Source organism: Malaclemys terrapin, chromosome 5 (assembly GCF_027887155.1).
Source record: "Malaclemys terrapin pileata isolate rMalTer1 chromosome 5, rMalTer1.hap1, whole genome shotgun sequence".
Lineage (NCBI taxonomy): Eukaryota > Metazoa > Chordata > Testudines > Emydidae > Malaclemys > Malaclemys terrapin.
This window is the reverse complement of record NC_071509.1, coordinates 62,200,921-62,216,271: the sequence shown is the minus strand read 5'-3', so window position 1 is coordinate 62,216,271 and position 15,351 is coordinate 62,200,921. Positions and strand designations below refer to the sequence as shown.

Here is a 15,351-nt window from a genome sequence, read left to right as displayed (position 1 = left end):
TAACGCTGTCCTCGGGAGCCAAAAAAATCTTACCGCATTATAGGTGAAATCGCGTTATATCGAACTTGCATTGATCCGCCGGAGTGCACAGCCCTACCCCCCCGGAGTGCTGCTTTACCGCGTTATATCCGAATTAGTGTTATACCGGGTCACGTTATATCAGGGTAGAGGTGTATTAAACTCAAATACTACATTTATTTTAAGTCCCTAAATGGGGTTTTTCACTGCACACTATATACAAAATGTGTGTCTGTATAGCCATTTAACTGTACTTTGTGTTTCTCAAAAACAAAATTAAATAAACCTATCACTACATAGGGAGAGGGTAAAAAGAGTGTGATTGTTTCAGACTAGTTTTCCAGTGAGTGGCATAAGCAGTCATGGAATGTCAGCTATGTCAGTTTAAGTGCAATAAATCTATTAACATACTATAGTTTGCATATGGGAACCTGGAAATGTGCATTGAGAGAGCACAAGAGAGAAAGGACAAGTAGTTTTGGCTTAGATGTAGTATGTCATGTGTTTGCATCACGTGCCAGTCTGTTCATCATCAAATGGAAATACCTAGGTAAGCAAAAGTCAAAGGAAGGACTTTGGCTAGAAATAGCAACTGCTTAAAGCCAGTTGCAAAACATGAAATGTTAGACTAGTCTCTAAATGTTAGATCCAACTTTGTACATGATTTTATCACCATCTCCTACACAGTTGCATAATTTTTTGACCTGTGACAGGAATTATAAATTGATCATTCACTAATCCTGAAACTTTAAACTGTAAATTCTCAAAACATTTAATGAAATAGTCTACACAGGCAGGCTAATATAATGAACTGATATTCTTCTGTTAAAAGACAAACATGTATGAATTTACATTCTAATAATTGTATACGGTCTTTGTACAATTTACATACCAGGAACATCACAGTAACTTCAAGTATGCCTTAAACTTCATAATGACTGTTTATCTACCGGATATGTCCACATTACTCAAGAGTTAAAGGAAACATATGTTTGTTTTTAACATTACATTTTTATGTATCAAATGTATTTCAAGCTGTTATGCATGTGTTCAGACAGGGAGCAAAAAAGCAAACAATTTTAAAACATGCATCTTTCACAAGTAAGAAAGATGTTATTTTCCAAAAAAATTAAAATGAAGACAGATGAACATTATTGAAAATATTAACCCTTATTTATTGAGAGATCAGATACAGATTTTAAAGTGGTAGTGGCAGAGATTTCACTGATTAGGATTTGAGATAATAACATGACATTCCTCATATTTTAAAATACATCAACACCACTCCTTACTCTTAAGAACTTGTATTGCAGCTATCATCATTTTATCCAAGATAGACTTTAGAAACGAAGCTAAATCAATTTAAAAAAAAAAATTAGGTCAGTGCTCAGCAAATCAAGGCACCATGCTGTTTTCCCCTCATCTCTGAAAAACAGCTCTCTCTGAGCTGTGGCGCAAACGTAGTATCTGTTCCTGGGCTAGCACAGGCTGGGACAGCAAGCAAGAGATCTGAAAAGGTTATAAAATGGATTTTTTTTCTCCCCCCATCACCATGTAAGATTAAGTAGATTTCAGATACTGGATTTAACATAAACAGGAGAAGAAAACAAGTGAAAGTTTTGTTATCTTCCAGCATTACTGCACCTTTCTGTTCACAAAGCCTTGCACTGATGAGGAAGATTCTTCCCTTTAGGAACAGGATCTACAGATTTCTGAAGAATTTCTAAAGCACAAACTGTAAACAGCGGAAGCAAGCACTGGATCACTGACATTTGGAAAAACGAAACAAAACAGAAGTAGTATAAAAGATTGGTGCTGCTTAGTGGCTTAAAATGAATGGCGTTAATTCAACTTCCATCACAGTAAGTGAGCACTAAAACTAGTCTGGGTACTTTCTTTTTTCAAAAATTCAGTATATGTTCTTCTAAAGCCTTCCAAAGTGGGAAGGGAGAAGTCACAAGTAAAATTGAGTATCTAGCTCCATAAAGTTCAGTTTAGAGGAAATGGTTAAGCTACTACTTTCCCTTGTCTTATGTTGCTCTTTGGATCTCTGTAGGCTTCAGTTTCACCATCCATTGAACTCCAAACAGCTGACCGTTGTGCCTCAACAGCTGTTCAAGTGTATTTATATTATGACGTCTCAAATTTCGTTCTTATTAGAACCACACTATTACTTTGCAGAGCAGAGAAAGAACAGAAGGTGCATTTGAGGACAGCTTCTTTTTGTTCCTCTGCATGGACTAATTTCTAATTTTTTTCCATTGTTAAAGTGGCATTAATTGGCTCTATACTTGTCAGTTAGTTGTAAGTAACTGATAAGCTCCAAAGTTCTTTCATCTATGACAAAGACTTAACGGAACTTGCTAATTATTTTTGTGAGTAGGAGCCACGGGCAGCTCAATGAAAGAAAGCTGAGAAGACAAACAGCAGCATGAGCGAAAAGGACAGTTTGAATATCAAAAGGAACCATTATTTACAGTACCTTCTCTAGCTTCAGTGAGTCTAGCCAGTCTATAATCATTATTTTTATTACTGTAGCACCTAGAATCCCCCATCCTGGACCAAAGACCCCGTTGTGCTAGGCAGGCACTGTACATACACAGAACAAAAAGACAGTCCTTCCCCCCAAGAGCCTAAAATCTAAGTACATGCTATGATCACAGTTATCCTACTTCATGTCGTACCTATTTGCATGGCACAAGCAATAGTGCTAATATCTGTGTAACAATCCAAGCAGCGCTGTAACTATGGCATTTTAGCACCCAGGATGAGCAAGCATATTTGTGTCCCCTACTGCTTCCCTCCCCTTCATTTCTCTGCCCCATTTTTTCCACCCCCACAGCTTTGCGCCCTGGGAGTCTGCCCTGCTCTTGTAATGGCCCTGAATCCAAGAGCCTGATGTTCTCTCCTAGTGAGGGAAAAGCTACTACAGGAACTTCTCCATGTGGCAGGATTTCTAATGTTGGGAACTGCTGCCTGGATCTACACCTGACCTTGGGCTAGATCTGGACTCCTATCAAAACGTTGCCTTTAGACATAGGTTTTTATTATATTACCAGATTAAAGGAAAACCTAAATATTTTAATTTTAGAAAAACAACTATGAAGCACAAAGCCCTAGGAAGTATCCCCCTTTGCTCCAGCCTCTGAGATTCTGCCTGCAGCTCAGCTTCTGAGGTCCTGCTGTATTCCACATTCCAGGAGACTTTGTCCTACAGCAATTGCATTCTGTTGATCTTTTCCCTTTGGACAAATGGGCTAGTGAGTTAACAGAGCACTCTCAGCATTGTTCCTGCTGCCCCTTAGATGTAATCACCAAGGCTAACACTAACAAACAACAGCCTTAAAAATCTACAGTCCTCTATTTGACATCTATTCTCTCTCCAGCCTACCCAAAATGCTGCTACTAAAATCATCTCCCACTCCTTCCACTTCAACCCCATCACCTCAAGTCCTTTCACTAGTTTCCTATCTATTCCTTCGCAAAGGTCAAACTCTTCATCCTTACCTTCAGGGCTCTACACATCTCTGCTCCTTCCTACATCTCAGTTTCTAGCTTCTTGCACACCACATTTTGGTTGCTCCTCTCTAATGATCCCTTGTCTCCTCCTCATGACCTTGTGCCTTTTTCAGGGTGCCCTCAGCAGCTGGGACTGCCTCCTTCTTGTGCATCAAGCAATCTAACTTTCCTTCAGAAAACACTTCCTCAAAACTCAGTCTTCAGCTGGCTTTCCAACCCTTCTCTGCTCTAGCACTATCTACTAGAAAAAGTAAATAAAAAGTACCTTACCTACCTTGTCTCTCTCATAAAGCAATGCAGCATTTGCAAGAAAGCCAGATTGTATAAAAACACTCTCTCAACACCTGCTTCTCAATGCCATCATCTCTCCTCACTTGCCCTACCCTCTAACCATTGAGTATTGTCATCAAGTTATCTACAGAAGAACCTGGGAATGGAGGGTGTTTGTAACTCTGAACAAAACGTTATGGATTGTTCTTTCAAAAGTTCACAATTGAACATTGCATAGTAACATTTCAAAGCTGTATTAAGTCAGAAAAAAAGATCTTTTTAACCTCTTAATTTAAATAAAACAAAGCACAGAGACAGTTACTTTATCTTGTCAATTTTTTTTTTAAACTTTCCCTTTATTTTTTTAGTAGTTTACATTTAACACAGTACTGTATAATATTTGCTTTTTTTCCTTTGTCTCTGCTGCCTGATTGTGTACTTCTGGTTCCAAATGAGATGTGTGGGTGACTGGTCAGGTCGTAACTCTGATGTTTGTAATTCTGAGGGTCTACTGTACCTAATTCAGACTGTAAGCATCTCAGGAAGGACAGGGACTCTGAGTTATGTGTTTATGAAGTGCTATGCACATTAACTGTACTGTAAAAATAAGGATTCTTACATATCAACAGTCAGCATCAGTGCAAGCTTCCCTGCACTGCTCTCCTTACCCAATATACTGTAACTGTTCTGGAAGGTATCATTTCCAAAGCTGAGAGGGTGGCTCTGACTAGGCCCATTCAGTTTCCTCCAAGGCTTCCAAATGGGCGAACTGATGCAAATTGTGATGGCCATTTATCTACCAGGAACTGGGCTGAGCAAACCAGCTCATTAAATGCAGGCCACCTAACAAGTGCCAGATGGTAATGATTTCTAATCATGATCAAACAGAGACACATTTAAAGTAGCGAACTATGTGTTTATCCCATTACTTTAGAGAACGTGAACTGATTCAGGGACTAGATGGTTAAGTATCTGTATGCTGGTGTTTTAAGGTCTCTGATTTATAGCAGGGGCTGGTAGCACTGCCTAGTAAGATTGCCCAACATTTCCCATTATAAGACCTTGTTTCAGTTGCACTTTGCCAGATTTTAACCATTCAGGCTGAAATTTCCCACGACAGGAGTTGGTCTCTGGCTGAATCTTTTTGGAAACTTGCAGCCAAAATGTCTCAGCCATTTCGGAGAATGAGGCTCAGGAAAATACATGTTTTTTTTTCAGTGTTAAAAAAATATGACCACCTTTTCTTTGGAAACCTTTAGCAATCTCCTGCTTTGGAGCAGGGATTTGAAATTTGGCAGGTGGTGGCCTGTGTGTCAGGGACTGACCTTGTGCGGTCTCTGTAAAAATCCACCAACATTTGGCCAAGTTATATAACTTTTTTTTTGGAGGGGGGGGGGAAGAGAGGGGGAAATCACAGTTTGAACATACTCAGAGACTTGTTAGAGCTTAACAGCTAAAATCTGAAGATTTCATCTTTCCTGAGTATGCTCAAGCTTCTCACAGCTCCTAATGCTGACCAGACTGCAGCTGCACTGTCCTCAGAGCGCCTGAAGATGTCCCGCCAATCAAGGGCTACAGGGACTCAGAACTTTCCCTGTAATTGCTGTTTGAGGCCAGGGATGGGCCAGGCAGAAGAACCTAGACCAGGGAACTGTGCACTCAGTGACCCCCTGCCCCTCAGGCAACATGCAGGGAGAAGGCATCTGATTCAAATGCAGAGGGCCAAAAGCCAGGTCTAGGCTATTGCAGGACAGCAGATTAGGACAAGGCAGCTGGGTGGCAGAGACTGGGATTTGCTAGGCAAGGAGACTAGTTCTAGGTACTGTGGAGGGAAATGATAGAGTCAGGAAACCAGTGAGTGGAGAGAAAACAGATCAGATGAAGAGTGGCACTGGCAGGGCAAAAAGCCTGAGGGGGGAGGCTGGGTGCAGAGGAGGGAAGGTTGGGCAAGGAGACTGGGAGCAGGAGCAGAGGTGGGGGAGTCTGGAGGAGTCAGATCAAGACAGTGGGCAAGGAGACTGGGATTGGGTTGAAAAGCCTGAAGACTGGGATGAACTAGGTGCAGAGAACGGGACTGGACTGAGGAGCGAGTGGTGTGGTAGAGACAGGACCGGGACAGGGAAGAAGGGATGTGTGTCAAGCTTGGGGGGGGGGGGGGGGGGGGGGGGGAGAGGGAAGAATGGGTAGACAGAGTCTGTGTCCACTAGAGAACACTCCCTTCCAGAGCCTGGAATGGAACCCAACATTCCTGACTCATCATTCCTCTGCTGTTAGCAGATACCTGTGAAATCCACTGGTAGAAAGTGTCCCATCCCACTCTGGTGCTGGTCCACATGAGTCTATGAGGTGAATCTAAAGGTTCCAACCCTGCTTATGACCCATGTCAGTGTCAATATGATGCCACATGATGGAATCTCGGGGGGCGGGGTGTCTGCTTTTAAACCCTAGGAAATTATATACAAATATAAAAGCTATGTTAAAAGGGACATTATGAAGGTTACAAAGTCAAACACACAAAAGTTAGGACGTGCTAGAATTAAGGTTGCCTGTGCAACCTTTATTTGGCTCCCATGTGCATATGCATTATGATACAGTCTTTAATTCCATGATCATATACTATTTTTTCCCCACCTGCTCTAGGGATGAATCAAAGTTGCGTACTGAAGTACTGGGACCCCTGCAGAAGATGGAAACTGTGTAGTGAATGAGGCAGGAGATTTCAGGAAGAGAGGGGATGGTCCCAAGGTTAAGGCATTTGAATGTGACCTGGAGAACTGGATTCTACCCGTGCCTCTGCCACAGAGTGATTAAGTGATGCTAGGCAAGTCACTTAAACCAAAAACTTTTCACAAGTGATCACTAACGGTCTGGGTGTCTGACTTGAGACCTGGGGTCTGATTTGCTTAAGTGCTGAGCACTCACAGCTGCAACTGAAGTCAATGAGAGCTGTGCTGTGAATATCTGAAATGCTATATAATGCTAAACACTCTGAAAAATCTGGTCCTAGGTATCTCAAATTGGGCACCCAAAATTAGTGGACACTTTAGACCTTAATCTCTCTACGATTCAGTTTGCCATTTGTAAAATGGAATAGTAAACCCCCTTGACTCCAGCATGTGTTGTGAAAATAAATTCATTAATGCTTGTGAAGCATTCAGATGCTATAGTGATGAGGACCATGGAAAAGCCTATGAGGAAATTAATAATTCAGCCTTCAGAGCAGGGTTTGAAAAATGTGCAGTAAACACAGCATGGGGCCACACACCCCAAACAATTAGGAGAAAAAAAATATTGAAAAGTTGCTCATTAAGTGAGCATCGTCCATTCTGTGCACTGAATGAGCTAAGGGTCCTGTACAAAAAGAAACCAAAACCAATATCTCATAATGCATAGATATAAGGAGGCTGCATTAAAGGTTGCACAGGCAACCTTGATTCTGGCATTTCCTAGTTTTTGATGCTTGACATTGCAACCTTAAAAATGTTCCTTTAACATAGTTTATGCAGACTAGTAGTTTGCATAATAAAATAAACTTCCAACTCGTAAGGTATTTTAGGATACATTCCAGCCTATAGGCTTTAACATGTTGACAACTGTGTACTATGATTATATTCACACCACATCTGGTTTAATCTGTGTCAATACAGACAGATATATACCTGCAGAAGTTAAAATAAAATTATAACATAGCAGCAATGTTTGTTCCACATTCCATTAGGAAAAAATAGGTTGGCAGACAAAAGAATATGCCAGACTTATTTTAGAAGGATAAAACAGTTAGTGACTCAATAGTAGCCTCTACTGGTCATTTATGTTTTGTTCTTGCTATTTCAGATAGCAGCCTATAACCTAAACAAAATGATCAAACTTTCCTGCTTACAAAAACAAAAATTAAAAGAAATAGTCAATGGGAAAAAAGTTTGACATCTAGGAAGAATCAAATTGGAAAGAGGTAGTCATTAAAATGTCCACAGTAAGAAAGATCTGAGGGCTGTATTAGAGAGATATATTTCACTCTTCTTTTAATAAAGCTAACAAATTGAGTTTAGGACATGATTAAACATTTTTTTACAGCTGTAAGACAGCATGGCATCTTGAAGCAAATTCTAAAGAGTTATTTTTGAAGATTTATCAATTCATGTATTTCTATTCAGTTTTATGCTGCTGACACTCTAGGGCGGTGGCTCTCAAACTTTCCAAACTACTGCATCCCTTTCAGGAGTCTGACTTGTCTTGTGTATTCCCAAGTTTCACCTCACTTAAAAACTACTTGCTTAAAAAAAATCAGATATGAAAATACAAAAGTGTCAAAGCACACATTACTGAAAAATTGTTCACTTTCTCATTTTCACCATACAATTATAAAATAAATAAATTGGAATATAAATATTGTACTTACATTTCAATGTATAGTATATAGAGCAGTATAAACAAGTCACTGTCTGTATGAAATTTTAGTTTGTACCGACTTCACTAGTGCTTTTTATGTAGCCTGTTGTAAAACTAGGCAAATATCTAGATGAGTTGATATTCCCCCTGGAAGACCTCTGCATACCCCTGGTTGAGAACCGCTGCTCTAAGGGATAACTACTGTACAGAAGCATATGAACAATGAATATTTGTGGTACTTTTCTTCTTGGGCTAAAAGCAAACATCAGTAACATCTTCAGAAATATTTACCACACATTAAGGGAGTAATCTATGAAATGGCTAATTGAGTCTTAGAGTATGCAAATATGAAGTCATTCACTTTTGATACCAAAGATTCTAAGGCAATAAATTGTTGGGTAATACTGACAAAGAAAGGTACTTGTGGATTCAAGTTAGCAGTAACAAAGACAGAAGTGCATCATAGGTGGTAAAAGAGACTAATTGGCACAATGTTTAGTTAAGAAAAAAGGCAAATTATAACAGTGTATCATGTAGTGACTGGGGTCTACCTGGAACATGGCATCCGATTTTCAGCACCATGCCTGCCTAGAAAACATACAAACTCTGGAGAAGATCCTGAGAAGAACTACTAAATTTGTCAAAGATATGGGAACTCCAGCTACAGTGGCAGGCAGAAGAATCTAAGCTTACAACTGAGAAGCTGATGGGCTTAAGGAAATCTTATTGCAATGTACCTAAAAAGGGACCACAAAAACTTGAGTAGGGTCCTATTCCAAATAAGCAACAAACAAAATTAAGAGACTATGCAAAGTTTAGATATGTGGTATTCTGTCGCTCTGAAACTTTTATCAAGATGATTTTTTCAAGATGACAACCATGAGCACCACACATCTGTAACTTGTGCTTATGCCAAATTCTTCACAGTGAAATTACACTGGTCACTAAATCTCCAGGAAGTGTTTGTATCTCAGTCATAGCTATTAAAACTGGAAGTGATCAAAGGAAAGTATACACTTAAAATAGACAATTTTAGAAAGTGTCCCCCTTTTTTGGTTAACAAATCAGCCAAACCAATTTCAATTTTCTCTGAATGTATTCACTATTTGCTAGTATTCACAGAACAATCTGAATGAAAATTTTCAGACTATGTTTTGTTTGCTTCTGTTGTTACCTGAGAAGTGTAGCTGATCACACACACTACATGTTACTATTTCTGCTGCCTAACACATTTTAAGCAGGTGAACAAATAGTGAATAATGCATATGAATTTGAGATATAATGCTTTGTGCTATAATTTGACCACAAGTCATTATAAACGAAACTCTGCACTTGTATATAATTTTTAAAATATTTTACTATTTGACCAGCTGAAGCAATATCCTATTACAATTGAAACTGGATTCGTATATGTCACTAAAATGCGTTACTACAGTGACTCCTTGCTTAACGTTGTAGTTATGTTCCTGAAAAATGCTACTTTAAGCGAAACGATGTTAAGTGAATCCAATTACCCCATAAGAATTAATGTAAATGGGGGGGGGGGGGGGGGCTAGGTTATAGAGAAATATTTTTCGCCAGACAAAAGATTTTATTTTATAATTATACATACACACACACACACACACACACACACATATATACACACAGACAGACACACACACACACACGTGTGTGTGTGTGAAATTGGATTCGCTTAACAGTATTAAATTGTTTGTTTAAAACTTATACTCTGTGTGTGTGTGTGCGCACGTGCACACACTATAAGTTTTAAACAAACAATTTAATACTATACACAGAAATGATGATTGTGAAGCTTGGTTGAGGTGGTGAAGTCAGAGGGTAGAATATTTCCCAGGGAATGCCTTACTGCTAAATGATGAACTAGCACTTGGCTGAGCCCTCAAGGGTTAACACATTGTTGTTAATGTAGCTTCACACTCTACAAAGCAGCATGAATGGAGGGAGGGGAGATAGCATGGCAGAGAGAGACAGAGACACACACTGTATGTGTGCGAGAGAGAGAGAGAGATGCATTGCCCCTTTAAGTACTCTGACTCCATTCTAGGTACATTGCTGGCAGCAGCTCCTGTCTCAACTTGCTGATCTACTTAAAAAGGCAATCTCCCTCCGTCCTGAGCCCTGTTTTGTGTTCCCTCCTCTCCCCGCTCTATGGAGATGGAAATACAGGAGCGGGGAGGGAGGGGGAACACCCTGACATTAGCCCCCCCCTCTTATCCTCCTAGTGCACAGCAAGCAGGAGGCTCCCGGGAGCAGCTCCAAGGCAGAGGGCAGGAGCATCACATGGCAGTGGGGGGAGGGACTGCTGAACTGCCCAGCAATTGATAGCCTGCTGGACGGCTGCCGCACAAGGAACTTAGGGGAGCGGGGAGCTGATAGGGTGGCTTCCAGTTCACCCTGGTTCCAAGCCCCCACCAGCTAGCTCCAATGGGCTGCTCTTCCTGCAAGTAGTGGACAAAGCAGGCGGCTGCCAAACAACATTATAAGGGAGCATTGTGCAACTTTAAACGAGCATGTTCTCCAATTGATCAGCAACGTAAAAACGTTAACCGGGACCACTTTAAGTGAGGAGTTACTGTATATAGGTTCAACATAATGGGACAAGCAGAGAGCTACAGATATTGAAAATGATGGCAGGTTACACACACAGTTATTTCTGATTCAGGTATGTCATACGATTTATTCTTTGTATATCAATATACTTAATGGGTTTTGTTGTCAGCATGTAGATAAACGTGCTGAGTTAGTTTAGTCTACTTAATCTGCCACCCAGAACTGAGGGTACATTAACTAGATTTAAATAGAAGCTGTTTCCCTCAAGTGGAACATTTCTACAGGAAAGAAAAGCCATATAGTTTTAAATCCATTTCACATACTGAAAAAACGACTGTTTTGTCAAAGTAAGATGATATATTTTTCTTACAAATATATGTACATACTGCGTGTTCAGATACTATAGAGATGGAGGTCATACAATACCTAGGATATTATTTCACACTCCTGCCTAACTACATAAGGCTGTCAGTTATTTCAACAACGTTTATTCTGGCCTTAATATAATAAAAGTTTAAAAAACTAAAGAGACACTTCAAGTGCTGTCTTATTAGCTTGGCAACCTTTAATAGTGGCCCATCTGATATCAAGCAGCCTTTCCCTCTATATTGATTCAAAACAATACTTTTTAAACTTACCAGATTCTCTCTTTCAATCCTTTGCTGCTCCTTTTGCCTGTTGAGAGCACTATGGTACAACTTAGGTGGCAGGCCAGCAGGTTTCTTCAGAGTGGCACTTTTGCTCCTTGGCTTTGCAGATTGTCTGGACAATTCTTTTAACAGCCTTTGGTTTTCCCGATCAATTTGTCTTACTTCCTCATTTGTGAAAGAGTAATTTTTCCTTGACCCTGGAGTTGGCTGATCAATGACGAGTTGTTGCTGTTCCTTTTTCTCCAAATGTAGAAAAGCTTTAAAAACATAAAAGCAAAAACGAACATAGATGAAAGACACTACGTGCAAATAATTTTACATTACTATGATTTTTCTAGCTCTATCAATAAATAAGTCAGAATTTTTGAACATGTGGGACTGCAGTTCAGCATTTAGATACCTAAATAAATGGCCTTATTTTCATTACTGTCAAGCACCATCAACATATTATTTTAATGGGAGCTGCCTGGTACCTCAGCAAATCATGCCACTTATTTAGTTAGAAAATGTTAGCCATCATGTTTTCTCCCCCTCTCTGTTTTAAACTGAAGAAGAGTCACACTTAAGACCTGTGCCTGAAAGGTGTTAAGCACCTGCGACTCCCACTGACATGGGGCTGAGTTGTGCTGAGTACTTACCTCTCAGGTTCAGGCGTTAAAACGTTACCTCAATATTCAAAAGATCCATCAGTATGCAAATATACTGCATGTATGTTGTAGATACTTTAACAAGGTAGAGCAAAGAGCAAAGTAGACTCTGTTATGGATACAAATCAGCAGTATTTCCTTTTGACGGTTATCAGCACAAGCAAGGCTCCAGGCAGCCAAGAACCTACTGCTCTGTACCTTTACATACATGCTCCTACACTCCCTTGTCCAGTGATAAAGTATAGTCTGGGAAGACTTTAGCTAGAGGAACAACTATCTTCGCTATAGTTATTGTGGCACCAACGATCATCACAGATGTCACAGTAATCACATATATGCATGTGTGTTTACTGTTAATAGCATACTACCATAGCACTGAACACAGGTGATTGGTGGCACAGAAGTGCAGTAGCATTTGTGATACTAACATAAGCCTCACAGAAGTTTTCTAGCAGTTTTAATGCAGTTTCAGGAAAGCCAGGGCTAGAAACTGCCCCATGGCACCATCGATTAAGCTAAAATGAAGTTTTAGATGTTGACACAGTGTTTGCTCCCAACATGTACAAAGTTCTGTAAAATCTCAGTCCCAATTGTGCAATTGGGCTAGAATCACATTTTGGATACAGGAGCAGTTGCCTTTGTGAGGAATACAGGAACTAGAGAACACAGCACTGGAACAAGGAGACAACATGTATTTCCGAAGATTATTATGAATTTGGTACAGGACTCCCAAACAGAAGAGTTTTACAAAGGATCCTTGTTAGAGAGAGAGAAATAAGTAAATAAATGTATGGCCACTTTAAAACAAATAATGGAGAAAAGAGAAGAACCTGGCCTGGAAGTATTTAAATAGTCAATAATAAACAAAGAATTAAAATAGGGATGTGGCAGCATAGAGCAAAGGTGAAGCTTGAAAACACACACAATTTACACCTCAGAGTACTTCAATATGCCAAGGCAGATTTGGCATTTTTAAAATGGGCAATTTCTTGGATGGGAAATATTTGGTTCCAGGTGAAAAGGTAATTAGCATTAAAGGCCAAGCCTCTCAAAAGTTATTATTGGATGTCTGGTTTTTGATGCCATTCCACCAAAAGAGCATGATTTTCAGCAAATACTGAGCACCACCTTTGTAAAAAAATCAGGCTCCTTTAAGGTATTTCAAGTTAGGTTCTCAAAAACGAAGGCACTCAAAATCCCTAGTCACTTTTGGAAAACTTGGCATAAGTGCTCACACTCGCAATGAACCAGAAAAGCTTTCATTCAAATCCAAACAGTTCCCATAGGAACAACTGAACTTGACCAAGCCAGAAGAACCTCTGATAAATGTAAGAACTGAACTTCAGCAACACTAACTGCAAGACAGGTCACATCAGGAAAGACAGTTTAGTCAACTTGTCAAGATGGTATGCAAATTACCATGTGATATGTACTACAATGCAAAACTACTGAAGACCAAGTGTCCACATAACACATTAATAAGCTTTGAAAAACATCTTTGCAACTTAGTACTTCGTTTATAAACAGAACTGAAGTACAATCATTTACCAAAGTCATTCAAAGATAAGATCTGGGATGTGACTCATCCAGATAAACCTACAGAAGACAAAAAGGAACAAACTAAGAATACCTAGGCTACATGATTCATGTGGAAAAATAAAGTGGCAGTGCTCTTCCTTAACACAACAATATCAAATATATCCCTGTAGGAACATGCCGAGCAAAAGCTGCAGAACATGAAGGTACTTGGAAGAGAGACACTAGTCACTTGGAAAATAGTCTGTAAAAGAGATTTGTTACATATCATGGATGACAAACGTACACAATTGCTAACTTTATTACTCCAAAGATGTTGAAGACAAATGATTTCACCTACTGCTCCTTATCCCCTACAGCCATACTTCTTATGATTTCATAAGGTAGGCAAGGTCAGCACTTGGATGGGATCCAAGAGGGAAAACCAGGTTACTGTGAGAAAAAGTTTTCAACTGATTCCCAGAAGAAGATATTCAGCCCCTGAATACTTCTTACTGAAGATCCCACACAATATCACACAGGAAGGAAGTGTTATTATTGGTCAACTACTCAAATTCCACTTGGGTATTTTCAATTCCATCTCTTACCACACTGCTCCAATCATGTGGTACCTCCATCTCCTTGCACAGAGATGAGTAATTACAGCTCTACAGTTGCTGGATAGGGGACGCCTCACTGCTGCTGCTGCTTTGTCTGCGTTGTCTCTCTCCACCACACGGTCTTCAGCCTGTTGCAGACTCCAGGTTCTGAGGCTCCACTGTTCAGCCCAACTATTAGCAATTTTACCCAGTGAAAATAACTGATGGCTAAGAGGGGAACTATGCCACAGCCACTTCCTCTGCGTCATTTCTCATTGCAACCCTGCTCTTCTCTGATCAGCCCATGAGGTTACTCTCTGTCACCCACTTGTTAAATTTTCAAAACAAATATCCTTGTGCTTTCTCTTATGCTGCCCCTCCTGCTTGGGAGGGGCTTCCTAAAAGTATCTGCAAAGCTACCTCATTATCAATCTTTATAACTCTTCTCAAAACTCTCCTTTGCTGTGATGCCTATAAAAAAACCTGACAACAGTTAGGCCCTTGGTGCGCTGAGACCATGACCTTTCACGCTGACCAATACTGTTTCCTTGTACTCCCCTGTCTGTTTGTATCATTGTTTCCTTGTATTCCCCCACTTCTGTCTGTATCCGTTGTCTCTTGTCTTATGTTTAGATTGTAAGCTCTTTGAGGCAAGGACTATCTTTTTTTGCTCTGTTGTACACCACCTAGCACAGTGTGACCCTGGCCCATGACTAGAGCTCCTATTATGGTAAAACAAGTAATACCATAATTAAACACAGGATTCTTTACTTCATGTCCTAACTGGAATAGCAGAACACAGTAATGCTACACAACATTTGTCACAATTCACCCCAAAGATGGCTGTACTCCAATGGAGAGTAAAGCAATTCCTACATATATAGTTAATAAACTTCATCAAGCTTTTTGAGATCCTTAGAGACCAATATGCATAAGTCTCATTACTTCACTTATCTTCTGCCTTCACAGATCTCTCTACTACTCTGATAAATCCTTAAAAGCATAAGGAATGTAGTGGTGAAAAAAAAGTAATGAAGGTATGAGGTGACGCAAATACCAGTCTCAGTCCACTTAGTACTGGTCTGCAAATGCTTTCAGGATTGCCTTAGGGGATCCAAAAAGCCTCTCGACCAACTGTTTACGTGGAAGTGGTATACAGGAGCTGCATCA

At 40.0% G+C, this 15,351-nt stretch overlaps 1 protein-coding gene across 1 annotated transcript in view; it reads right to left on the bottom strand.

Moving 5' to 3' along the window:
• The window catches only part of CFAP97 (cilia and flagella associated protein 97), a 44,059-nt gene that overhangs the window by 5,698 nt on the left and 23,010 nt on the right, over nt 1-15,351 (bottom strand). Inside the window, exon 4 of the mRNA XM_054028875.1 lies at nt 11,409-11,677. Coding sequence (XP_053884850.1) covers nt 11,409-11,677 — 269 coding nt within the window. The remainder of the gene's footprint in view (nt 1-11,408; nt 11,678-15,351) is intronic.